The 25,942-nt window shown below is 41.0% G+C and overlaps 1 protein-coding gene across 1 annotated transcript in view; it reads right to left on the bottom strand.

The window, feature by feature from the left end:
* The window catches only part of MFSD14B (major facilitator superfamily domain containing 14B), a 65,154-nt gene that overhangs the window by 22,541 nt on the left and 16,671 nt on the right, over nucleotides 1-25,942 (bottom strand). Inside the window, exons 2-3 of the mRNA XM_062208482.1 lie at nucleotides 18,689-18,784; nucleotides 10,970-11,032 (exon numbers count right to left, since the gene is read on the bottom strand). Of these exons, the coding sequence (XP_062064466.1) occupies nucleotides 10,970-11,032; nucleotides 18,689-18,784 (159 nt within the window). The remainder of the gene's footprint in view (nucleotides 1-10,969; nucleotides 11,033-18,688; nucleotides 18,785-25,942) is intronic.

Raw genomic sequence — 25,942 nt, 5'->3', positions numbered from 1 at the left:
CTCACCCAGCTCGGGACATTGTAGCCACATGGGTAGTGAACGAGCGGATGGAAGACCTCCCTCTCTCTGTAAACTCTGCCTTTCAAATAAATGAATACATCTTTTTAAAAAATGTTCATGGAAAACAAAATTAAAAGATATTTATTTTGGTGGAAAAATATTTTGAAATGCATCTATTCTTCACAAAACTCTGCATTAACTGGGGCAACGAGGACACACAAATAACATATACCCACATACTACAGAGACCTCACAGGGATAAAAAGGGCAAGTTTGCACACAATATCCAAAACGAAAGTAGATTCCTGGCTGATCTAAGAAAAAGTTCTCTCTGCCTGATGGGTTCCAGGAAAGAACTTGAAGAACCTAACTTGAAGAACAGAGCTGAGACTGAAGGAGGTGAATTTTAGATGACACCACAAAACAAAGAAAGTTCTACTACTGCTTGCCTGGGATTAATCAGTCATGCTACTATTTTCGTGTCAATACTGCAGCCAAGGGAGAGGCGAGATGTATGAGACAAGGACAGGAAAACATGCACGAATCTGGGTCCTGACACAATCCTATGCTTTGGCTACATGTTATGTTTGCAATTTTCCTTTATGCCACAAGAATTTGCACAGACCCCTGATGTGCCTGCTGTTTACAGTTGGCTAGTCATTTCCCCCAGTAAGAAGCATCTCCTCCTCCTGCCTAGTCTCTTTAGCTATTAAGAAGAGTTAATCACACCACAGTGGGATGGGGGTGGGAGTGGGGCCATGGGGAACAAATTTCTCCCACCTTTTCTGTTGTAATTTCAACACTTCACTACAATTATTTATTTGTCTATCTTCTCTATTAGATTAGAAATTGAAGTTAAGGTCAGAAAGATAGTTTCATTTCTGTACCCTCAGTGCCTATCACACAGGGCTTGGTAAAAATTGGCTTTCAAAGATGTCTGGTGAATCAAACAGACCTTTTAAGAGGAAATAAACTGTCAGAAGTTTCCAAGCTCATGCAGCTGTTGGGGGAGAGGGCAATTCCAATCCCCATTGGCCAAGACATTATGTACAGGTTAACTGAGGCAAAGACAGCTGAGAGGAGGCTTGTGGAGACAAGACAGGCCAAAGAGAAAAGCTTTTTGCCCCCAGTGAAATAAAAAGTTTAGAGGCCAGCATTGTGGTGCAGTGAGCTAAGCTGGCACCTGCAACCCATATCAGAGAAGGGTTTAAGTCCTAGCTGCTCCACTTCTGATCCACCTCCTCTGCTAATGTGCCTAGGAAGGCAGTGGAGGATGACCTAGGTACTTGGATCCCTGCCACCCATATTCACAGCAGCATTATTTATAGTACCTACAACACGAAAGCAGCCCAAGTAACCACTGAGGCATGGATAAATAAACAAAATGTAGTATATTTACACAATGGAGTTTGAGGAGGCCAGCATTGTGGTGCAGCAGGTTAAACTGAATTCCATTTGAGCAGCAGTTCGAGTCCTGGCTGCTTCATGACTAATCCAGCTCCCTGCTACAGTGCCCAAGGAAGCAGGAGAAAATGGCCCAAGTCCTTTGGCTCTAGCAACCTTGTGGGATATCTGCATGGAGCTCCAGGTTTCTAGTTTCAGGCTGGCCCAGCCCAGGCTGTTGCAACTATTTTGGGAGTGACCCGCTGGATAGAAGATCAATTTCTGTCTCTGAAACTCTGCCTTTCAAATTAACAAATAAATATTAAAAAAAAAAGTCTGGTATGTTATATGGATGAACCTTAAGGACATCATGCTAAGTGAAATAAACCAGTGGAAGACAAATATTACTGTATGATATGTGTGATATCATATTATGAATGTATTTAAAAGCACTGAGCTGTACATTTCAAAATGGTTAAAATGGTAACTCTGTTATGTGTATTTTAACACAATAAAAAATTGTGGAAACAAAGAGGCATTTGAACAGTGCTTGCCTACTTCATAAGTCATATAATTTTCAATATGAAGTGAACACTTCTATGCCTTGGTAAACTGGTAATACATTGGTCTAAATATGGATATGCTTCCAACATTTATCCTTTGTGCTTTCAATGTCATAAAATATATCTGAGTTTCTTTAATGTGAATTTTTTTTTTTTTTTTTTTGACAGAGTGGATAGTGAGAGAGAGTGACAGAGAGAAAGGTCTTCCTTTTTGCCGTTGGTTCACCCTCCAATGGCCGCTGCAGCCGGCGCATCATGCTGATCCGAAGCCAGGAGCCAGGCGCTTTTCCTGGTCTCCCAGGCGGGTGCAGGGCCCAAGCACTTGGGCCATCCTCCACTGCCTTCCCGGGCCATAGCAGAGAGCTGGCCTGGAAGAGGGGCAACCGGGACTAGAACCCGGTGTGCCGGCGCCGCAAGGTGGAGGATTAGCCTGTTAAGCCATGGCGCCAGCCAATGTGAAGTTTTTTTTGCCAATTCTTTTATTTTCTCTGGGATATCTTCATTCTTTTCATCGCAATCATTTTCCTCATCTACATAGACACTCATCTTCACTAAATTCTTCTGGCCCAATCTAGTCTTTCCAATAGTAGTCAACATTCCCTGATCAGATACTTCTGTAAATCCACCTAAATTCAATCTGAACTTCACTGCCAGTCTACTCATTTTTTTGTTACTTTGTTCCACCTTCATCTTTTCTGGCCACCTCTGGTGGTTCATTTTTGTAATCTGTTTTGTAGGTCTATCAGCCCATCACCAACACCATGAAAGAATCCGACTATTCCCTGATTATGATGCTTCTTAGTTGCTTCTGTAGTGATTTGTGACTGAAGATCTGGCAACATTTGTATTTTACACAATTACAGTTAATATACTATGGAAGCTGATATTTGAATTGTGTTGTTGGGAGACTCGTGTTAATGAGACATCTTACCTGAGACTTGTGTATATTGGATATTTCAAGAGAGGGGCTGCTTGTCTTTCCTAATTTTTAATGTTACGGGAAAAGTAAAATGATATGAGTGATTACTGACACGAAAAAACAACTACACTCAAAATCACAGTTTCCATCTTACAAGTATATGTATGCCAGATCTTGACTATACAAGTATAAAATTGCATACAAAAAGACTGGAAAGAAATGTTCAGTCAACAAATATTTACTGAGTGCCTATCACGTGTCAGGAACTGTCATGTGTATTGAAAACAGCAATGAGCAAAGCAGGCAAAAATTTCTGCCTTTAAGAAACTTCTAATCTCAAAAAAGAATACGCAAGGAGGACAGATAGCAAAATAAAGGCAAAGCAAAATATATAGCATGACAGAGCTCAGATGGTGATAAACGCTTTGGAAGACAAAGCAGAGAGGGAGTGGGGTGTGACAAGAAAGGACCCGATATTAGGAATGGTCTTCAGTGAAGGCTGAAAAACAGCATCTGAGTCAGGTGCTGAGGAGATCAAGGAGTGTGGCCTACCAGTATCTGGGGTAAAGAAATCCAAAAATGAAAGCTACAAACAACACATCTCTGGAGAGGTGCAGGCTGAGGAGTGGGGCTGGCTGGAATAAGGTCAGGAGAGAGCAGAGAAGAGAGTATGCTGCCAGAGAAGAAAACTGAGGAGGGTCCTGAGAAGAATGCCACAAACCGGCTTAATACATTATAGGCTCTTTACTGAAAGGAAAGCAGATAAGATGATAGGGATGTGGCCCAGAGAAGACATGCTGGTCCAGGCAACATTGTTATTTTAAAAAAATATTTATTTATTTATTTGAAAAAGTTACACACAGAGAGAAGGAAAGGCAGAGAAGAGAGGTCTTCCATCTGCTGGTTCACTCCAAGTGGCTGGAGCTGCGTTGATCCAAAGCCAGGAGCTTCTTCCTGGTCTCCCATGCGGGTGCAGGGACCCAAAGATTTGGACCATCTTCTACTGCTTTCCCAGGCCATAGCAGAGAGCCGGATCAGAAGTGGAGCAGCGGGGATTCAAACCGGCGCTCATGTGGGATGCCAGCACTACAGGCAGTGGCTTTACCCCCTACGCCAAAGCGCCGGGCCCCCAGGCAACATTATTGAAAAGCTTGATTACAGATCTGTTTTGAATTTGCTGATGGGCTGGGTTTGGATGTGGGAGAGAAGAGTTAAGATTGCGGAGATTTTGGCCTAAGCAAGGATGGCAGCACCAGCAACTGAGGTGGGGAAGAGCTGTGAGGCGGTCAGGCTGAGGGGGAAAGTTGGGAACTTAAATTAACATCTTGAAAACCATCAGACAAGTAAACAGAGATGTCAGTTAGGCAACTGGATATCCAAGTCTCAAGGTCAGGAGTGAGGTTCAGGAAGATATTTGAGTTGAATATGATGAGTTTAGTATCATCAAGAGTGACTGTAGAGACAGAAACTGTCTAAGGCTTGAGTAATAAGTGTTGCACAAGACTAGAGGATGAGGAACATACAGTATTTCTCAGAACAGAGTTAAAAAGTTATCATATGATCCAGCAATTCCACTCTGAGGTATAAAGGTATATACACCTAGTATATACACTTAGGGTAAAGGTACAAACCACACCAAAAATTACAAGTATTCATAGCACCATTATTCACAATAGCTACAAATATAAACAACTCAAATGTCCATCAACTGATAAACACATAAACTATGGTCTGCCCCCACAATGGAATATTAAGCCATAAAAAGGAATGAAGTACTGCCAGGTACTACAGCATGAGTAGACCTTGAAAACATTGTTAAGTCAAAATGCCAGTCAAAAAAAGACTATGGCTTTTATCATTCCTTATATGACGATAATTAAAAATTTGTAGAAAATGCAATTAAGAGGTACATTGATTCTGGTGCAGATTTTTTGAAATCCACACATATGCAAGATCTTTGAAAAGTTTCTAAAATATGTTTGTGAAGAAACTATTCATGATTTCAAAATTTTATGCGCCAAAATAAAATTATTTAAATTTCATTTTCCATGAATTTTTTGAGGAGACATAAGAAATGTCCAGAATAGGCATATTTATACAGAAAGAAACATCAGTAGTTACTGATGATTCTACAGTTCTGAAAATATATTAATAACTACTGAATATATACTTTAAAAGACAGAATTGTATAGTATGGGAATCATATCTCAATAAAGTTGCTGCTGGACAAACAAAAAACTTGGAAAACTTACAGAACAGAATTATGTTGACTCTGGGACTCTTTATTGCTTCTCACCTCAAATCTAAGCCTTCTCTTCCACGTATTATGGCAATAAACATATAATATGAAAGTTAACTATGAGCCGGCGCCGTGGCTTAACAGGCTAATCCTCTGCCTAGCGGCACCGGCACACTGGGTTCTAGTCCCGGTCGGGGCACTGGATTCTATCCCGGTTGCCCCTCTTCCAGGCCAGCTCTCTGCTGTGGCCAGGGAGTGCAGTGGAGGATGGCCCAAGTGCTTGGGCCCTGCACCCCATGGGAGACCAGGAGAAGCACCTGGCTCCTGCCATCGGATCAGCACGGTGCGCAGTCCGCGGCGGCCATTGGAGGATGAACCAACGGCAAAAGGAAGACCTTTCTCTCTGTCTCTCTCTCTCTCACTGTTCACTCTGCCTGTCAAAAAAAAAAAAAAAAGTTAACTATGGAGTTGTGTGGGGGTAGAGGGAAGGGTTAACCATAGAGCTGAGGGCAGGGGGAGTAAACATCAGAAAATCTACATGCTAATCCTCCGCCTTGCGGCGCCGGCACACCGGGTTCTAGTCCCGGTCGGGGCACCGATCCTGTCCCGGTTGCCCCTCTTCCAGGCCAGCTCTCTGCTGTGGCCAGGGAGTGCAGTGGAGGATGGCCCAAGTGTTTGGGCTCTGCACCCCATGGGAGACCAGGATAAGCACCTGGCTCCTGCCATCGGAACAGCTCGGTGTGCCGGCCGCAGCGCGCTACCGCGGCGGCCATTAGAGGGTGAACCAACGGCAAAGGAAGACCTTTCTCTCTGTCTCTCTCTCTCTCTCACTGTCCACTCGGCCTGTCAAAAATAAAAAAAAAAAAAAAAAAAAGAAAGAAAGAAAATCTATATGCAGCTCAATTCACAATAGCTAAGATATGGAATAAACCCAAATATCCATCAACTGAAGACTGGATAAAGGAATTATGGGATATGTATACCATGGAATACTACACAGCAATAAAAAGTTGAAATCCTGTCATTTGCAACAGAATGGATAAAACTGGAAAACATCATACTTAGTGAAATAAGCGAGTCCCAAACAGATGAATAACCATATGTTCTCCCTGATCTATGATAACTAATAAAGCACCTAAAAGGTAATCTACAGAAGCGAAATTGACACTTTGAGATTTAATGATTTTGAACAGCCCTTGTCTCGACTGTTGAGGAAGTTTTTTTTCCATATTATCTGTTGAATTCTTTACTTAGTATGGTTAATTATATGTGTATAAAATTAATTGAAATAGATCTTGGTAAAAGTAAGAATGGGAATACGAGAGGGAGGAGGAAGAAGGGTAAGAATCTGAGTGGGAGGGTGAGTATGGTGGGAAGAATCACTGTGTTCCTAAAGTTGTACTTATCAAATGCATGAAGTTTGTATTCCTTAGATAAAAGGTTTCTGGGGGGTAGGGAGGAAGAAAGAAAATCTACAAATAATCAAAAACAAAGAATGAAACTAAAAATCTACAAACATACACACCTTCAAACTTTAGGTGATCCCTTTTCAGTCCTTGTTTCTTTTTTTTTTCTTTTTTTTTTTTTTTTTGGACAGGCAGAGTGGATAGTGAGAGAGAGAGAGAAAGAGAGAAAGATCTTCCTTTTTGCCGTTGGTTCATCCTCCAATGGCTGCTGCGGCTGGCGCATTGTGCTGATCTGAAGCCAGGAGCCAGGTGCTTCTCCTGGTCTCCCATGTAGGTGCAGGGCCCAAGGACTTGGGCCATCCTCCACTGCCTTCCCGGGCCATAGCAGAGAGCTGGCCTGGAAGAGGGGCAACCGGGATAGAATCCCGCACTCCAACCGGGACTAGAACCCGGTGTGCTGGCGCCGCAAGGCGGAGGATTAGCCTGTTAAGCCACGGTGCCGGCCATCCAGTCCTTGTTTCTGCTAGTATGTGTTTTGATCAAAGCAAATTTGGAACTATAATGTGTATTTACATATTGTTTCTTATGTAATCTTCAAAAATATGCTTTTATATACCACTATGATGTCACATTTAGCACAATGTATTTTTTTTAAAGATTTATTTTATTTATTTGAAAGAGTTACAGAGAGAGGTAGAGACAGAGAGAGAGGTCTTCCATCTGCTGGTTCACTCCCCAGATGGCTGCAATGGCTGGAGCTGCGCCGAGCCGAAGCCAGCAGCTTCCTCCAGGTCTCCCATGTGGATGCAGGGGTCCAAGGACTTCGGCCATCTTCTGCTGCTTTCCCAGGCCATAGCAGAGTTGGATCGGAAGAGAAGAGAAGCAGCTGGGACTCGAACCGGCACTTATATGGAATGCCGGCGTTTCAGGCCTGAGCTTTAACCTGCTGTGCCACAGCGCCACCCCGCACAATGTATTTTTTTTTTAAGATTTATTTTCTTGAAATGCAGAGTTCCAAAGAGAGAGAGTGAGAGACAGAGACATCTTCCATCTGCTGACTCACTTCCCAAATGGCAACAATGTTGGGGGCTGGGCCAAGCAGAAGCCAGGAGCCTCATCTGGGTCTCCCATGTGGGTTGTAGGAGCACATGTACTTTGAGCTATCTTCTGCTGCTTTCCCAGGCACATTAGCAGAGAGTTACAATGAAATGGAGCAGCTAGGACTTGAACTGGAGCCCACATGGGATGCCAAGGTTACAAGCAACAGGTTAACTCACTATGCCACAATGCTGGCCCCTATTCTTTTAATTTTAATGCATCTTAATTATTCCCATGTTTACTATTACAAATAAAATCATAACAAATAGCCCTTCACCTAAATCTACGAATAATTCTTTGACTAGAATAACACTCTAGAAAAGGAATTACTTTCTTAAGATATACAAATATCTATAAAACTCATAAAGCGCCTTCTATCCTTTCACTGGCACTGCATGAGAACTTAATCTATCCAAATAAACTAATTCTTTCCAGTTTAAACCAGATGTTGTAGCACAGCAGGTGAAACCACCACTTGGGATGCCCACATCCCATGTCAGAGTGCTGGTGTGAATCCTGACTACTTCCAGTTTCTGATTCAGATTCCTGCTAATGCACCTAGAAGGCAGCACATGCTGGCCCAAGTACCTGGGTTCTTGCTACTCTACCCATGTGGGAGACCCAGATATGGTTCCTGGCTCCTAACTTTGTTCAACCCCAGTTATTGCAGACCTTAGGGAGTGAACTGACACATGGAAGATACTGTTTACCCTCTGTCTCTCCCTTTCAAATAGATATATATGAAATATATATATTTATATATATAAATCTTTTTAGAAATAGATCTCATTTAATTTGGCTTCTTTGCTTACTAGAGACAGACTTCTTTTTTTAATACTAGTACCTGCTTATATCCTTCTTTGCCCTCTTGGAGGCATCAGCTATTTTCATATGATTTTACTTTGATAACACTTTTTTGTCAAAAACAGTACTCTTTATTCTGTTATATATGTTATAAATAACATTTTTACATTTATATTTTAGTTTAGATGGTGGTGGTTTTGACTTATCAAAGTTTAAAATACTAATGTAATAGTCAATTATTTTCTGAAATTTTCTGTTTCAAAAAAAATCAAAATCTTTGCTTAAACTAGTAAGAAAAATGATAATATTTTATTCCAATAGTTTTGTTTTTTATATATTTCTTTGTAACATTCATTTAGTATCTAGCACTGGGTTAACTACTTTATATATACCAGTTCATTTAATCCTGACAATCACCCTACTGGAAAGTACTTATGCCTTTCCCATTTCATGAATAATGAAACTGAGGTTTGGAGAGGTTAAATTATTTGACTAAGATAACATAGTTAATAAGGTGCACAGAAGGGATTTAAAACTAGAACAATCTGAAGCCATATTTATTCCATATGCATATGAAGAAATTTTGTTTTTAGATTTATTTATAAGGTAGATTTATGGGGGGGGAGGGGAGGGGAGGGAGTCTTCCATCTGCTGGTTTACTACCCAAATGGCCGCAATGCCCGGAGCTGGGCTGATCCAAAGCCAGGAGCTTCTTCCAGGTCTCCCAGGCAAGTATAGGGGCTCAAGGACTTGGGCCATCATCAAGAAATCTTAAAAGAACTATGCTTTAATGTATAGTTCTATCTTTATACTCTAACAACAAATGTATTAAAAGAATATTGTGCTGGGGCCGGCACCGTGGCTCACTTGGTTAATCCTCCACCTGGGGCGCTGGCATCCCATATGGGCACCAGGTTCTAGTCCCGGTTGCCCCTCTTTCAGTCCAGCTCTCTGCTGTGGCCCAGGAAGGCAGTGGAAGATGGCCCAAGTGCTTGGGCCCCTGCACCCGCATGGGAGACCAGGAGGAAGCACCTGGCTCCTGGCTTCGGATCGGCACAGCGCCGGCCGTAGTGGCCATTTGGGGAGTGAACCAACGGAAGGAAGACCTTTCTCTCTGTCCTCTCTGTCTCTCTCTCTCTCTGTAATTCTACCTGTCAAATAAAAAAATATATATATATATATTGTGCTGCCCATCTTTAGGGTATTTATTTATTGAAAATTAGTTATACAGAGAGAAGGGGGTGGAGGAGGGAGGGAGAGAGAGAATATGATATCTTCCATCTGCTAGTTTACTCCCCAACTGGCTGTAATAGCCAGGGATGGGCTAGGCCAAAACCAGGACCCAGGAGCCAGGAGCTTCATCCAGGTCTCCTATGTTGGTGGCAAAAGCCCAAGCACTTTGGGCTGTCTTCCGCTGCTTTTCCCAGCAGGGAGCTGGATCCGAAGTGGAGCAGCCAGGACAGGTGCCCATATGGGATGCCAGTGTTGCAGGCAGCCGCTTTACTCGCCATGCCACAATGCAGAAACCACAATATTTATTTTTGCAGAAGCAGAATAAAATACATTGTAACTGCTTCTACACCAGACAAAAGAAGTGTAGAGTAATAAACTCTGAGAACTTATGTAAGGGAAACTAATATACTATGGCTTTATCAATGACTTCTCTTTTTATCTTTTATTTATACTGCTTATAAACTGGTGCTCAAGCAATCTAACACGACTGCCAATGATATGCCTATTCCTCTCAATGAGCATTAAAAACTTTTTATTTCAACCTTTAATTGCCCTGTTTTACGTATATTATGAATGTCAGTATCCTCAAATCCTTTTTGAAAACGGGTCAAGAATAAGCAACATTCAATACAGTTAATGCTGCTCAAAGATGTGAATACAACAAATTACTATAGCTGAACTAAGGAAATTAATAGAGCATAATTTTAATTTTAAGTTTGCCACCCAGCGAACTGATACACAGACCAACATGATCTAACCTGGAAAGAACAAAGTATACCCCATCCACACAAGCTTTACTATAAAGTGAGAAGGGAACACATAGCTATATTTTAACCCCTTGTTCAAAAGCTTTCCTCATACAACACAACAAAATTGCATTAAGGCTAATTAAATCAAGCAACTGGGAACTCAAAAAGCCAAATCTTGAGCATCAGTTTGGGCAAAAAGGATTGAAGATCCGAGTGGATCCTGATGTTTCCCCCTTTCTCAGTTTCAAAGCCTATCTAAAAAGAAGGCTGCAACACTTTAACCTGTTGATAGTAGAGAAGTAAAAGATTCACATAAGAATTAAACCCTTTATAAACTGCTTTGTATACTCTAATAAGGTGAAATGAGGCCTATAAAGTATTCACACAGCTTTTACCTTATACCTATGTATTTGTGTTATGTTTATTATGATTTTGATAACCCAGAAAAACATTCAGATTTAAGTTTCCAGAACAAATGTTAATTATTTCCCTATGTGTCACTTAAACCCCCAGAGTTAAACTCCTAAGGATTCCTGACTATGGTTCATTATGAACCACACAAAAATTCTTCTTACCTTTACACCTTGAATGAGACCATTCATGAGAAATGTGTGTTGAGGAAATGTTTCATGCAGAACCTAAAGAAGAAGAAAAAAAAAAAATCAAGATAAATTCAATGCAAATTAAAGAGAGTCATTTTTCCCTTCTATTACTAGCAAGCAATATATAATTAACTGTAATGAAAAATTCTAAAATATCAATGAAATGCAGTACCTCCAGTTGCCTAGTGATATATAAAACCTAAAATTACTTCTGAAGAGACCATTGATCTAGGCTCCAAATTCACCATGCATATAGTTTTTTCAAATATAATGATCGCCACATAACTAAATATAACTATATACAAAAGGAAATAAAACACCCTGAGCAGGAAGCAAGCACAAAACAAAGTGAAATAACATAAAAACACTCTCAAAAACTTCACATTTTGGAATTACTCAACAGAGATCTTAAAATGAGCATGCTTACTATGTTTCAACTTGCAGAAAATACATTTGAAAGTCTTTTAACTAGAAACTGAAGAAAGTACATAGCAAGTTTAAGTGAACAAAAAGAATTCCAGAGCAGAAAAAGTGTGTAAACTTAGAAACTCAATGGATACATTTAATAGAAGATTAGATAAGGCTGGAGAGAGGATCACAGGACACAAGTCCATTCTGTGCTGCTATACCACAATACCCGAGAATGGGCAATTTGTAATGAACAGAAACTTACTGGCTCCCAGTTCTGAGGCTGGGAAGTCCAAGATCAAGACGCCAGCATCTGGCAGGAGCCTTCTTACTGTATCATTACTAAGCAGAAAGAAGAAAGGCAAGAGAGAGCAAGACGAGGGTTGAACCCACTCTTTCATAACAGCATTCATCTGTTCACAATGCCCTCATGCCCTAATCAGCTCTTTAAGATCTCATCTTAACAAACAGTATTAATACTGTTTGTTACAATAGCATATGCCAATAAAAGCTAGCCAGAATGTCTAAAGAGTAAGACACAGATTTAATGAGAAAGTCTGATACAAGTCAATTAAACTTGTTCTATAAGAATGAGGCAGAGAAAATATGTTCTGAGCCAATGGCTGTGAATGTACCAGAACCAATGAAAGACATCAAAGCAAAGATTAAAATAGTCTAACAAATCCTAAGCAGTATAAAAAGAAAGCCACACTTTTAATAAACTTAAAACAAATTGATAGGAATTATATACTACTATGCTCTTAATGCTTTGGTGACTATTTTAAAATGTATATGAGGTTGAACATCTTTTCCTTTGACTATTGTGTAAAGCCCATGCCCATTTTCCTGTTCGACCATGGTCTTTTTATTTGTTAAACTCTTTTAGTGAAGCCAATAAGCCTTTGACTATCATGTAAATTAAAAGTGTTTTCAAAAAATAATAAATGTAAAAAAATTAAAAGTACAGAAAACCAAAGGCAAATTTGTAAAAGCAGTCCAGAAATATAGATTGCCTCAAATAAGCAACAGTTAAATAGATAAATAGCTTCTTAACAACACTGGAATCTAGACAAGAAACATATCAATACAAAGAGAAAAACAAAGTTTAATTATCAATCTAAAATTGAATACCCAGCAAAAAGAACAAAAGCAAATACACATTTTTGACCCAGTAAAAACTGTGAGTTCACTAATGTACAGACTGCAACTAAGTGAAATATAAAAAAATGTATGTCTGGTAAAAGGAATATAATCTAGTAAAAGCAACAGAATGAAATAAAGAATAAAGAAAATGGTAAATACTTGTACCGATGAAAAGTGATGCTACAAAACAAAAATAATGCAACCAGTGGGTTTTATTTTCAATTGGACAGAATTAAAATAATTGACAATATTAGCACATAACAGATAAGTGAATTTAAGGTGCTCAACAGTCTTTACCATCCTGGATGAGGGTAAAGATGTTGATTAACATAATTCAGTAACAAAACAGTTCAGTTCCAGTTTTTTCATTTTTTAATGAAATTAACAGGAAACATTACATATAAATATCTCTTGTGAATATTGACATAAAAAATATTAGCAAATTGAACCCAATAATGAATTAGCCCAATTATATACCATGACCAAGTAATATTTATTCCAGGTATGTAAGGCTGGTTCAGTATTTAAAGCAATTAGCATAATCTATTATATAAAAAGAAATCACATAATATCAATAGATACAGAAAGAGCATTTGATAAGACTGAATGTCTATTCATGACAAAAACTCTCAGCAACTAAGAAGAGCAGCAAATTTCCTCAACTTGATAAAGACTATCTCCAAAAACTCTACACTAGAGCAATATTCAATGCTGAAAACAAAGTCTTCCCTCCCACTTACATTAGCAACAAGGGAAGGATGTTCCCTGTCACCCTTCCTTTTCAAAAACATACAAGAAACCCTAATTAATATAATAAGAAAATAAAGGGATGGAGAGGGGGCTTGTCTTTGTTCACAGAAGGCAGGGCAGTCTGTACAAATTTTTAAAAAACTGACCAACAAAAGCTCTTAGGACAATTACAAAAATACTTATGTATGGAATCTAAGAAAGCATATCTAAGATCTATATTAAGAAAACTATAAAATCTGATGGGAGAATTAAATAAACAGAGATACATCCATGCACAGAAAGGAAGACTCAATATTGTTAAGATGTCACCTACAGATTCAATGTAGTGCTTGTCGCAATCCTAGCAAATTATTTTGGGGATTTCAACAAATTGATTCTTTTTTACAGATAGGCATAAGACCCAGCATAGCCAACACAATATTCAAGAAAAACAAAGCCTAAGGAATAACACTAACTTGACTTCAAAAGCTAGGGAAGAACCTAAAACACCCTAATGTGGAACTTCCATCACACACATCCATTTATAGTGTGTGGAAGCTTTACTGGTTTGAAGTCAGACCTCTGACTGATTTTTGGCAGATCCCTAGAATCATAGAGACAAGAGACTTCATGAAAGTCAGACATAAAAATCAAAGCAAGAAAAAAAAGGACTGAAAAGAGACATCAGCAGCTGTATATTATAGGAGAAAGACTTCACAGATTTAGTCCAAGCAAATTACTAAACAAGCAAAACAAAAACTCTTAGAGATATCAGAATCTAACACAGCAAAAATTATATTATCTAAATGTATAACTTTTAACAAAAAACACGCAAAGAAACAAAGTAGGTGGTATTTAAAAAATTTCATAGAAAATGGAATTAGAAGTTAAAAGTTGAAGTATTTTGGTGCAAGAATTTTTGACCATGCATGAACTTTTCCTAAAAAAAAAAAAAACTCATGGAAAATGTGTATTCCAAAAAGCTATGCCTGAATTTTTTTTTTTTTAAGATTTTATTTATTTACTTTAGAGGTAGAGTTATAGTGAGAGGGAGATACAAAGAGAAAGGTCTTCCATCCGTTGGTTCACTCCCCAAATGGCCGCAATGGCCGGAGCTGCTCCGATCCAAAGCCAGGAGCCAAGTGCTTCTTTTCGGTCTCCCATGTGGATGCAAGGGCCCAAGGATCGGGCCATCTTCTACTGCTTTCCCAGGCCACAGCAGAGAGCTGGACTGGAAGAGGAGCAGCTGGGACTAGAACCGGTGCCCATATGTGATGTCAGTGCAGCAGGCGGAGGATTAACCCACTGTGCCATGGTGCCGGCCCCGCCTGAATTTCGAATAAACTTATTTTTAAAAATATTTGAAATAACCTCCTATAAGCTTAAAAAAATAAAAGTCAATAGAAACAGTGTTTGAGTACCCCCAGATACTGAATATAGCAGATAAAAACTTCAAAGTAGCTACTATAAACATAAGGAAAGGAATCCATGCTTAAATAATTTTAAAAAATCAACAATTACTTAATGTATAGGGAATTTCAATAAAAATATAAAAATTATAAAAAAAGAAACTGGGAAACTCTGAAACTGAAAAGTCCAACAATTTAAGATGACAGAATAATCAGTAACTTTGAATACAAATAAATAGCATTTCTTCAAGCAGAGTAACAGGGGTGAAATGGCAAAAAACTTGAATGGCATCTCAGAGATCTGTGAGACATTACTGAAAGTAAAAACATATGATGGGAGTCCCAAAAGGAGAAAAGTGGCATCGAAATATTTAACTGAAAAGATAATGACCAAAAATTTGTCCAAATTTGATGAAAAATATTTATCTACAGAATCAAGAAGTACAAGAAACGAGTAAATAAACAGATGCACACCAAAACACCTTACAGTATGGTCAGTGTAGAAGGACTAACAAGGAACCTCAAAAGCAGCAAGAAATGAGTTACCATGTACTGCAGGAACTAACCCACTTATTTTATAAAGGGGTAGGCAATAAGTATTTTAGGCTACCTGTGGTCTGTGTTGCTGCTATTTACCTCTGCCATTGTCAGACAAAATAAGCCACAAGTAGGGCTGCCTCCTGCAGTGCCGGCATCCCATTTGGGCTGAGTCCTAGCAGCTCCACTTCCAATCCAGCTCTCTGCTATGGCCTGGGAAAGCAGTAGAAGATGGCCCAAGTCCTTGGGCCCCTGTACCCACATGGGAGACCTAGAGGAAGCTCCTGCTTTGGATTGGCGCAGCTGTGGCTATTGCAACCATTTGGGAGTGAACTAGTGGATGGAAGACTTCTCTCTCTCTCTCTCTCTCTCTCTCTCTCTGCCTTTCAAATAAATAAATAAACCCTTAAAAAAAAAAAAGCCACATTCAATGGGCATGTTGTGGTCCAATAAATTCTATTTATGAACATTGGCATCTGAAGTCCATATAATTTTCATGTGTCACCAAATATCTTCTTGATTTTTACCATTGAAAAATTTGTTATTTATTTTTACTTTTTATAATTTATTTTTACTTTTTATAAAGATTTACCTATTTAATAAATCAGAATTACAGAGAGAAAGGGAGAGACAGAGAAAAACAGTTAGTGGGAGACAGATCTTCCATCTGCTGGTTTACTTCCTAAATGGGACCAATGACTGGGGCTGGGCCAGGCCGGAGCCAGGTGTTTCTTCCATGTCTCAGACATGGGTGTGGGGGCTCAAGCACTGGGCCATCCTCTTCTGCTTTCCCAGGCCCAGGGAGTAAGATTAGAACATTTATCTCCTGCACTGTGGCATAATGCGCTAAGCCACTGCCTGCATCCCATACTGGAACAAAGTGGTGGTTTGAGTCCCGGCTGTTCTGTTTCTGATCTAGCTTCTGCTAATGCATCTGGAAAGGCAGCAGAAAAGGGTCCAAGTACTTGGACCCCTGCCACCCATGTGGGAAATCTGGAAGGAGTTCTTGGCTCCTGGCTTCATCCTGGCCTAGTCCTGACTATCATGTCCACTTAGGGAGTAAACAAACAGATGGAAGGGGGCCAGCGCTGTGGTGCAGAGGGTTAACACCATGGCCTGCAGCATCAGCATCCCATATGAGTTGCTGGTTTGAGACCTGGCTGCTCCTCTTCCAGTCCAGCTCTCTGCTGTGGCCTGGGAAAGCAGTAGAAGATGGCCCCAGTCCTTGGGCCCCTGCACCCATGTGAGAAACCTGGAAGAAGCTCCTGGCTCTGGAATGGTACAGCTCCGGCCGCTGCAGCCAACTGGGGAGAGAATCAGTGGTTGGAGCACCCCTCTCCCTCTCTGCTTCTCCTCTCTCTGTGTAACTCTTTCAAATAAATAAATAAATCTTAAAAAAAAAAAAAAAAGACAAAGAAGAATTAAAAAAAAAAAAAAGAGACGGAAGATCTCTTTCTCTCTGTCACTCTGCCTTTCGGATAAACAATATAAATCTTCAAAAATTAACTGAATAAAAAGGGCTTTGACAAGCTGGTCAAGGGTCAGAGTGGCCCAGTGATTTTAACTGTGTGGAAGGAGATTTTAGAATTCTGACAGGGCATCAAAGATGCCACGATATTTTTTCTTCATTTCAACTTGAATTCTTAGTAAAAAATGATCACAGGAGTACTTCTACATCAAGACATCTGCTGAACCACTAGAACAGACCGCATTAGAAAGACGTTTATTTTGAAACTCTTTGTAACCTAAAGAGGCTGAGAGTGAAAAAAAAATTAGAGAACTATGGCCAAAAATTTTGAAACAAAACAACAAATCATTTCCTTAAAGTGACCTGGTCGACCTCATACCCATCCAAACAAACAAAAAAATTAGAAACGTGACTAAGTGTCGGCAAGCAAGTGGAGAAATGGAACCCTTGCACACTTTAAGACTGTAAAATGGTATAGCCTCTACAAAAAAGTTTCACATTTTCTAAAAAAAAAAATAGAAAGTTAAATTAGCCTTCTGATTCCGTGATTCTACTTTTGGGTATATATCCAAAAGACTTGCACCTAGTTTTACATGCATATGTTTATAGAATTATTCACAAGAGCCAAAAAGTGGAAGCAAATCAAGTAACCATCAGTTGATGAAAAAACAAAATATGGCCTGTCCATACAATGGAATTCTTCAGCCTTAGAAGGAAGGAAATTTTGTCATATACTATAACATGGATGAACCTTGAGGACATTATGCTAAGTGAAATAAGCTAGTCACAAAAAGACAAATACTGTATGACAGATGAGGTAGTTCAGAGCGTTCTCTCACAGACTCTTTGGTACGGCAAAATAGTGATTGGGAAGAATTAATCACCAATGATTTTCAAGGAACCATTGAAGACAACTGAAACTTAAGTCCAACTGAAATATCCTCACTAAAATTGAGTAACTGGGCACCTAGAATCTTGCCCTCAAATCTTCTGTAGCATCTCTCTTCCCTATAATTACACTATACATAAAACATATACATTCTTGCTAAGAAACTCACTACCACCTACTAAGAAATGGCTGTAGATTAGCTATGCAAAACAGAAATTTGGACATTTTTACAATTATTGATTTCATTCTTATCAGATAGTTCCAATTGCCTATTTGCTGTCCTTAATTCAAAGTCCACAACTACCACATAAAGAAGTTAACAAATTTCAATACTGTTTTGCAACTAGTTCCTATAATAGGGTATCTTAAAGATTTTCTAAAATATAAAAAGATACTTTAAAAAAGTTAGTAGAAGGGCCGGCGCCGCGGCTCACTAGGCTAATCCTCCGCCTTGCGGCGCCGGCACACCGGGTTCTAGTCCCGGTCGGGGCACTGATCCTGTCCCGGCTGCCCCTCTTCCAGGCCAGCTCTCTGCTGTGGCCAGGGAGTGCAGTGGAGGATGGCCCAAGTGCTTGGGCCCTGCACCCCATGGGAGACCAGGAGAAGCACCTGGCTCCTGCCATCGGATCAGCACGGTGCGCCGGCCGCAGCGCACCTACCGCGGCGGCCATTGGAGGGTGAACCAACGGCAAAAAGGAAGACCTTTCTCTCTGTCTCTCTCTCACTGTCCACTCTGCCTGTCAAAAAAAAAAAAAAAAGGATAATCTGGGAGCAAAAAAATATTGAGATCCATGCATAGTTTTTTTCATAATACTCTTTTTCCACAAACTTTTAAAGATCCATCACATGTATGGATAAAGTGTATTTGTGAATAATATTTCCAGATTGATTCAGCAGGAGTGCAGTACTACCCAAGAATATTCAACCAGGTATTCTGCTGCAGGTGTGTCATAGGACCACACAGTGGAAACAACCTAATGGGACAAGCAGTTTTCAATTACTATTAAGAGCTACTCCCAAACACAAACCTAGACAGATGGATCTAGATATACAGACCCGAGGACCTCTCTTGCTCTCATAAACAATGACCCCAGTTCAGCAGTACTTACAGTTAACATTGGAGTTGTCAGCAGGCCCCACGCAAAGAATTCAAGGAAGATGACAATAGCAGCATGGTATACACTTGGTCGGCCAAAGCCTTGTAACTAAAAAAGAAAGAATGTTATTATGAAAAATGGTAAACAGATATGATATCTATTAGCTTAAAATGGGATAAAATAAATAAAACAAATATTGAACCCACCAATATTATTTAAGATAAAACTTCATAGGCCCTAACACAATAGACTTTCTACTTGTCTTGTCAAAGAAATCACTGGTACTTGGGAAGAAAACCAACTGAGTCTTCAAGAGATCTTCATTTCAGGACCTGACTTTCCTTACCTGTTATGTTCCTCAGCAACACAGAATCTCTAGGCTAAAGTTTCCTTAGCTACCTAATGAGATGGATGGATATGGGGGGGTGGGGGCGGAGGTAGAAGTTGAAAAGCCTCCGGAGCAACACAGATGATTTAAACAATGAGGGTGAGAGGCAAAAAGGTCTAGATCAAATCTGAAAACACCGGCCGGCGCCGTGGCTTAACAGGCTAATCCTCCGCCTTGCTGCGCCGGCACACTGGGTTCTAGTCCCGGTTGGGGCGCCGGATTCTGTCCCGGTTGCCCCTCTTCCAGGCCAGCTCTCTGCTATGGCCCGGGAAGGCAGTGGAGGATGGCCCAAGTCCTTGGGCCCTGCATCCGCACAGGAGACCAGGAGAAGTACTTGGCTCCTGGCTTCGGATCAGCGAGATGCGCCGGCCGCAGCGGCCATTGGAGGGTGAACCAACGGCAAAAAGGAAGACCTTTCTCTCTGTCTCTCTCTCTCACTATCCACTCTGCCTGTCAAAAAAAAAAAAAAAAAAAAAAAAAAAATCTGAAAACACATTCCATAGCTAAAGGTGTAAAAATCCACCTTTCTGTTGCAGTTCTGTTTTAAACACTGCACCTAATTGGTTAGTTTATTAAGTCTGTGACTTTTAAAGATGAAATCTAAAATTATTTGTGAATGAGTGTTATGGGTGCAGTGGGTTAACCACTTGGGACATCTGCATCCTATATCACAGTGCTTGACTATTCCCCTTCCAATCCAGCTCCCTGCTAATACACATCCTGGGAGGCAGCAGATGATGGTGCACATAGTTAGTCCCTGCCACCCATGTGGGAGACCCAGATGGCGTTCTAGCCTCAAAGCCAGATGGCTGCTAGCTTTGGCCTTACCCAGCCCTAGTTGTTGCAGGCAATAAATCAGTGAATATCGGGTATTTCTTTGTCACTCTGCCTTTCAAACAAATAAGTAAACATTTGAAAGGCAGAGTGACAGAGAGGCAGAAGCAGAGAGAAAGAGAGTCAGACAGTTTTCCATCTGCTGGTTTACTCTCCATATGGCTGCAATGGCCAGAGCTGGGCTGATCTGAAGCCAGAAGGCCTGGAGCTTCTTCCAAGTCTCCCAAGTGGGTGCAGAGGCCCAAGGTTTTGGGCCACCTTCCGCTGCTTTCCCAGGCATATCAGTAGGGAGCTGGATTGGAAATGGAGCAGCCAGGATTTGAACTGGATCCATCTGGGATGCTAGCATTGCAGGCAGCAGCCTTACCTGACATGCCACAGCATTGGCCCACATTTTTAAAAATAATAAAATTACTTTCAATTCAATGTTCTTTGCTCTGTGGTAAGGCTTACTGCAAGGTCAAGTGCTTTACTAGTACTTGGTAGTAACTAGAAATGATACTTACAAAAGACTTTGTAAAACCCACCCTACACCTGTGCATTGTTATTTAGAATCTAATCATGAGGAAATACACAAATCCAGACTGTAGAGAATAAGCAAGACCACTGGCCTGGCCTCTCTGAAAAAAAGTCAGTGTCATAAAAAACAAAAGAGACTAGAGCCATGACAACCAAATGGTGCTTTGAAAGGCAGAGTTAAAAGGCAGAGTTAGAGAGAGAGGGACAGACAGAGAAGTCTTCCATTCGCTGGCTTACTCCCCAGATGGCCACATAGTTGGGACTGAATCAGGCTGAAGCCAAGAGCCAGGAACTCCAAGGTGCACCAGCAGGGAGATGGATTGGAAGTAGAGCAGCCAGGACTCCAACTGGCACTCATATGGAATGCTGGTGTTGCAGGTGGCGATTTAACCCACCGCACCATTAACACCGGCTCTCACTGCTCATTTTTATAAATTAAGTTTTGCTAATATTTAGCAAAGCTCATTTGTTAAATATTGTCTATGACTGCTTTCTGCTATTCTAGCACAGTTTAGTAGCTGCAAAATATGGCTGAAAAACCTAATATGCTATGGGGCTTTAAACAGAACAGAGTTTGAACATGAAAAAAAATATGAATAAATGGAATGCAAAAAGGAGTTCGGAAACATCAACAACTCAACGGGATAACTGAATATCTGAGAAGCTGACAATCCCACGACTTCTCTGAGCACAGACAGGTGTTTCCCTGCCCTATCACTGAAGCTTCCTTACCATCTAGCACACATCCTCCTCCCATACGACACAATGTCTTTCAAAGGCAGGATCTCATAGCATTTCACAAAAGGTACCCTGAACTCAGCAAATACCAGGCATTCTCCTGCACTGCACCTGAGAAACACTTGCTAACACATTCTCAATTCTGTTCATGTTTCAGCAACTCTGTGATGCTACCATTACTGAGCTAACCACTATCCCTGGAATAATTTTTATTATGTGCAATAAATCCTCTCATCCAATCCATTTACAAACATTCTGCACAACGCTAACCTATTAAAACTGAAATATTTGAGTTTGATTTTTATGAGAAAGCTAACAAACCAAAATTATGTACATCTATGTAAACTGTTGGTGCTACTGTACTTCTAAATGGGAAAAATTATTTTAAAATATACTTAAATTGAAAACTGGTACTCCATGGTTGGAGAATACTGCCACAAGATTCATAATCAGTCATTTCTGCATTAATACTAAAGTCATATATGAAAAGGATGTTTCACTATGACTTGTTAATATTTTAATAATTCACACACTTGTTACTTTTGGCCTATATTGTTTATATCCATCTGGCTAGTAAAATGCTGTATCAAAAAATTAATTTTTTACATTTATTTATTTGAAAGGCAGGGTGACAGAGAAAGAGAGAGAGAGAGAATGAGGATGATCTTTTACCTGCTGGTTTACTCCCCAGATGCCTGCAACAGCTGGGGCTCGACCAAGCCAAAGATGAGAATCTAGAACCACATTTGGGTCTCCCACATGGGTGGCAAGAACCCAAGCCCTGTCTCATCAATCTGCTGCCTCCCAGGGTACACAATAGGAAGCTGCATTAGAAGTGGAGCTGAGACTTAAACCAAGGCACTCTGATATAAGATGTATGCATCTCAAGCGGCAGATTAACCACTGCACCACAATGCCCTTCCTCCTAAGTTCTTTATCTGAAACTAAAAACCAAGTGAAAGACCATATTTTTCTTCCTAACACTACTGCTAGAACACAAGAAGGAAAACAACTTTACTGTTTATGTCTCTGGAAGAATTAACTTTTTTTTTTTTTTTTTTTGACAGAGTGGACAATGAGAGAGACAGAGACAGAGAGAAAGGTCTTCCTTTTTTTTTTTTTTTTTTAATTTTTTAAAAATTTTTTTGACAGGCAGAGTGGATAGTGAGAGAGAGAGACAGAGAGAAAGGTCTTCCTTTGTCATTGGTTCACCCTCGAATGGCCGCCGCAGTAGGCGCGCTGCGGCCGGCGCACCGTGCTGATCCGATGGCAGGAGCCAGGTGCTTCTCCTGGTCTCCCATGGGGTGCAGGGCCTGAGTACTTGGGCCATCCTCCACTGCACTCCCTGGCCACAGCAGAGGGCTGGCCTGGAAGAGGGGCAACTGGGACAGAATCCGGCGCCCCAACCGGGACTAGAACCCGGTGTGCCGGCGCAGCAAGGCGGAGGATTAGCCTAGTGAGCCGCGGCGCCGGCTGAAATAACTTTTCTACAAAAAACATTTTATAGAAAAAAATTTCTCAGTACTATATTAAATTACTGAATAAATGGCATGCATATCACATTGGATAACAGGTATTTATAAAATACTGTTTTCCACAACTTTTCAAACTATCAGCATACCAATGACCACCCAATTTAAAGCATATCAAAATGCTAAGAACTGGTTTTGGAAATACTCCTATCTCTGCTATCATTCTTTTAAAAGAATGAAAATATTCAACTCCAAGTAATTAATTCATTTCACATACACTTGTTGAGCTCTACCATCTATCAGGTAGAAGTTAGGGACAATAGTGAGTAATGATTCCTGCTCTCATTTCATGGCATGTAAAATTACAAGTAGAAATAGAAGGACACAGGCTAGCATTGGCCTATCACAAGGGATTATGAACAAAGCCTGAGCAGAGATTACACTAGTAACACCACCAGCAGCAGTGCCAACAGACATCATGCTAGGTAGGCCCTAGTCAAAGAACATGCCTGTATAATATCATTTAGTCCTCACTATAAAGTTGGAACTATTATTATCTACAATCATTAGTATCCTTACTTTAGAGAGGACAAACGAAGGTGCAGAGTTTAAGTAACTTGCCCGACTCACACAGTCAGTGTCGAGATAATCACATACCTCCAGAGTGTGTGTTATGTTACCCTGCTTTTCTACAGAGCTCCAACTTCTCCACAAAAGCAATCAGCACATTACATATGGCAGGCAACACGCACTGCAGTAACCAGAGTAACAGGTGACAGGAGTCAAATGCAGCCAGTTCCTCAGCAAAGCAAAGTGCACACCTCCCTTAGCCATTCACCCCATTCCCACATTAGGGAGTCTGGCCTGGCTACTGTGTACCTGGCCATAGGGCAGTTTCCACCAACCCCTTCACCTGCTTTGCCAATATGACCTTAAAAACAGAAGAACTAGAGCACCCGGCTTTTCTGAATCACTCAGGTCATTTGCTGTCCAGTGGAGGAAGATGAAGTTGAAAGCTATTCCCACTGTCCTATGCATCATCCCCAACAAAGATCACAGCACACAGTAAAACACCAGCAACTCGGCAACATGTAAACAAAGAGTCCCCCCCCCACCCCGGCCTGTCACTCTGTCAAAGAAAAATAAAGACATTAAAAAAAAAAAAAGAGGGATGATGGTGGTGATGGCAATGTGGCACACTAGGTTAAGCTGCTGCTTACCATGCTAGCATCCCATATCAAAGTGCTAGTTTGAGTCCTGACTGCTCTGCTTTGGATCTAACTTTATGCTAATATGCCTTTGAAAGCAGCGGAAGATGGCCCACCACGTCAGAGACCCAGATAGAGTTGCTAGCTCCTGGTTTCAGCCTGGCCCATATCTGGCTATTGCAGCCATTTGCAAAGTGAACCAGCAGATGGAAGATCTGTGTGTCTCTCCCTCTTTGTCTATTGCTCTGTCTTCCACAAGGGGGAAAATAATTAGAGATTGTCACTTCTCTGGAAATGTAGGACACAGCTGTTCTTCCTCCCTTAGTCTGCTTCCAGATTCTACTTGAGTGACCAAAGCTAAACAAAAGACAACGTAACTATCCACATAGATAATCAATCAGCTGTTTTCCCAACATGAGAAAGGGTGGTGCTGTGTTTAGACAGTTTTTGAAGGAAAATTTATAAGAGATCATGGTGTATTAAATTAAAAACACACTTAAAAATAAAGGAAATGTCCTTCTTACAATATTGTCTTTTAGAAGGGGCCATGAAAGAAGGAGGTACCTTTCTCTGAAGGGAGGAGAGAACTTCCACTTCGACTATGGCCCTGTCTAAATAATGTCAGAGTTTGTGGACTCAAGAGGCTTCCATAGCCTTGGCAGTTCATGCCAAGAGCCTCGGGTGATTACTGACATCATAAATAAGAGTGTCAATTTTTAAATCAACAACGGAGTCACTGTGCACTTGCTCCACATATAGGACCTCCATCTTTAATGTGCTGTACTATGAGAATTAACGGTAACACTAGTCTTCAAACAGTACTTTATATTTTGTGTCTGTGTGAGTGCAAACTGTTGAAATCTTTACTTAGTATAGAGTTCATCTTCTGTATATAAAGATAATTAAAAATGAATGAAGAATGGGATGGGAGAGGGAGTAGGAGGTGGGATGGTTTGGAGGTGGGAGGCCGGGTATGGGGGGAAGAACTGCTATAATCCAAAAGTTGTACTTTCGAAATTTATATTTATTAAATAAAAGCTTTCTATAAAAAATAATATTGTCTTTCAGTTCAAATAAAGATCTTGAGACAGTTGGCACACATTTAAGAACACCAAAAAGGGCTGGTGTGGTGCAGTAGGTTAAGCCACTGCTTGCAGTGTTGGCATCCCTTATGGGTGCTGGTTTGAGTCCCAAATGTTCCACTTCTGATTCGGCTCCCTGCTAATGCACCAGGGAAAACAGTGGAGGATAATCCAAGTGCTTGGGCCTTTGCACCCATGTGGGAGACCCGGAAGCTCCTGGCTTCGGCCCAGCCCAGGCCCAGCAGTTGCAGTATTTGGGGAATGAACCAGCAGATGGAAGGCCTCTCTCTCTGTAACTCAGCCTTTCAAAAAAAAGAACAATAATCTTTTTTAAAAAAATCATTTATTTGAAAGGCAGTTATAGAGAGAGAGGAGGAGGCAGAAAGGGAGGGAGGGAGGGAGAGGGAGAGGGAGCGAAGGGAGGGAGGGAGAGAGAGAGAGAGAGAGAGAGTCAGAGAGCGTGAAGTCTTCCATCCACTGGCTCACTCCCCAAACGGCTGCAACAGCCAGAGCTGGGCTGATCCGAATCCAGGAGCTTCTTCCGGGTTTCCCGTGTAGATGCAGGGTCCCAAGGACTTGGGCCATCTTCCACTGCTTTCCCAGGCCATAGTAGAGAGTTGACTTGCAAGTGAAGCAGCCAGGACTGATGATGCCCATGCGGGATGCCAGCACTGCAGGTGGTGGCTTTACCAGCTATGCTGGCCCCATAATCTGCTAAGGCAGACTCAGGTGTCCCATGAGGAGTCAGGATAGAGCTACAATTAAGAGAATATACAGGGGCCAGCACTGCAGTGTAGTGGGTAAAGCTGCCACTTGTGGCGCCGGCATCCCTTGTGGGTGCCCGAGTCCCGGCTGCTCTTCTTCCAATTTGGCTCTCTGCTATAGCCTGGGAAAGCAGTAGAAGATGGCCCAAGTCCTTGGGCCCCTGCACCCACGTGGGAGACCCAGAAGAAGCTCCTGGCCTCAGATGGCCCTGCTCTGGCCATTTTGAGGCCACTTGGGGAGTGAACCAGCGGATGGAAGAC

This window comes from Lepus europaeus, chromosome 12 (assembly GCF_033115175.1).
Source record: "Lepus europaeus isolate LE1 chromosome 12, mLepTim1.pri, whole genome shotgun sequence".
NCBI classification, from domain to species: domain Eukaryota; kingdom Metazoa; phylum Chordata; class Mammalia; order Lagomorpha; family Leporidae; genus Lepus; species Lepus europaeus.
This window is presented reverse-complemented; position numbering and strand designations above follow the sequence as displayed.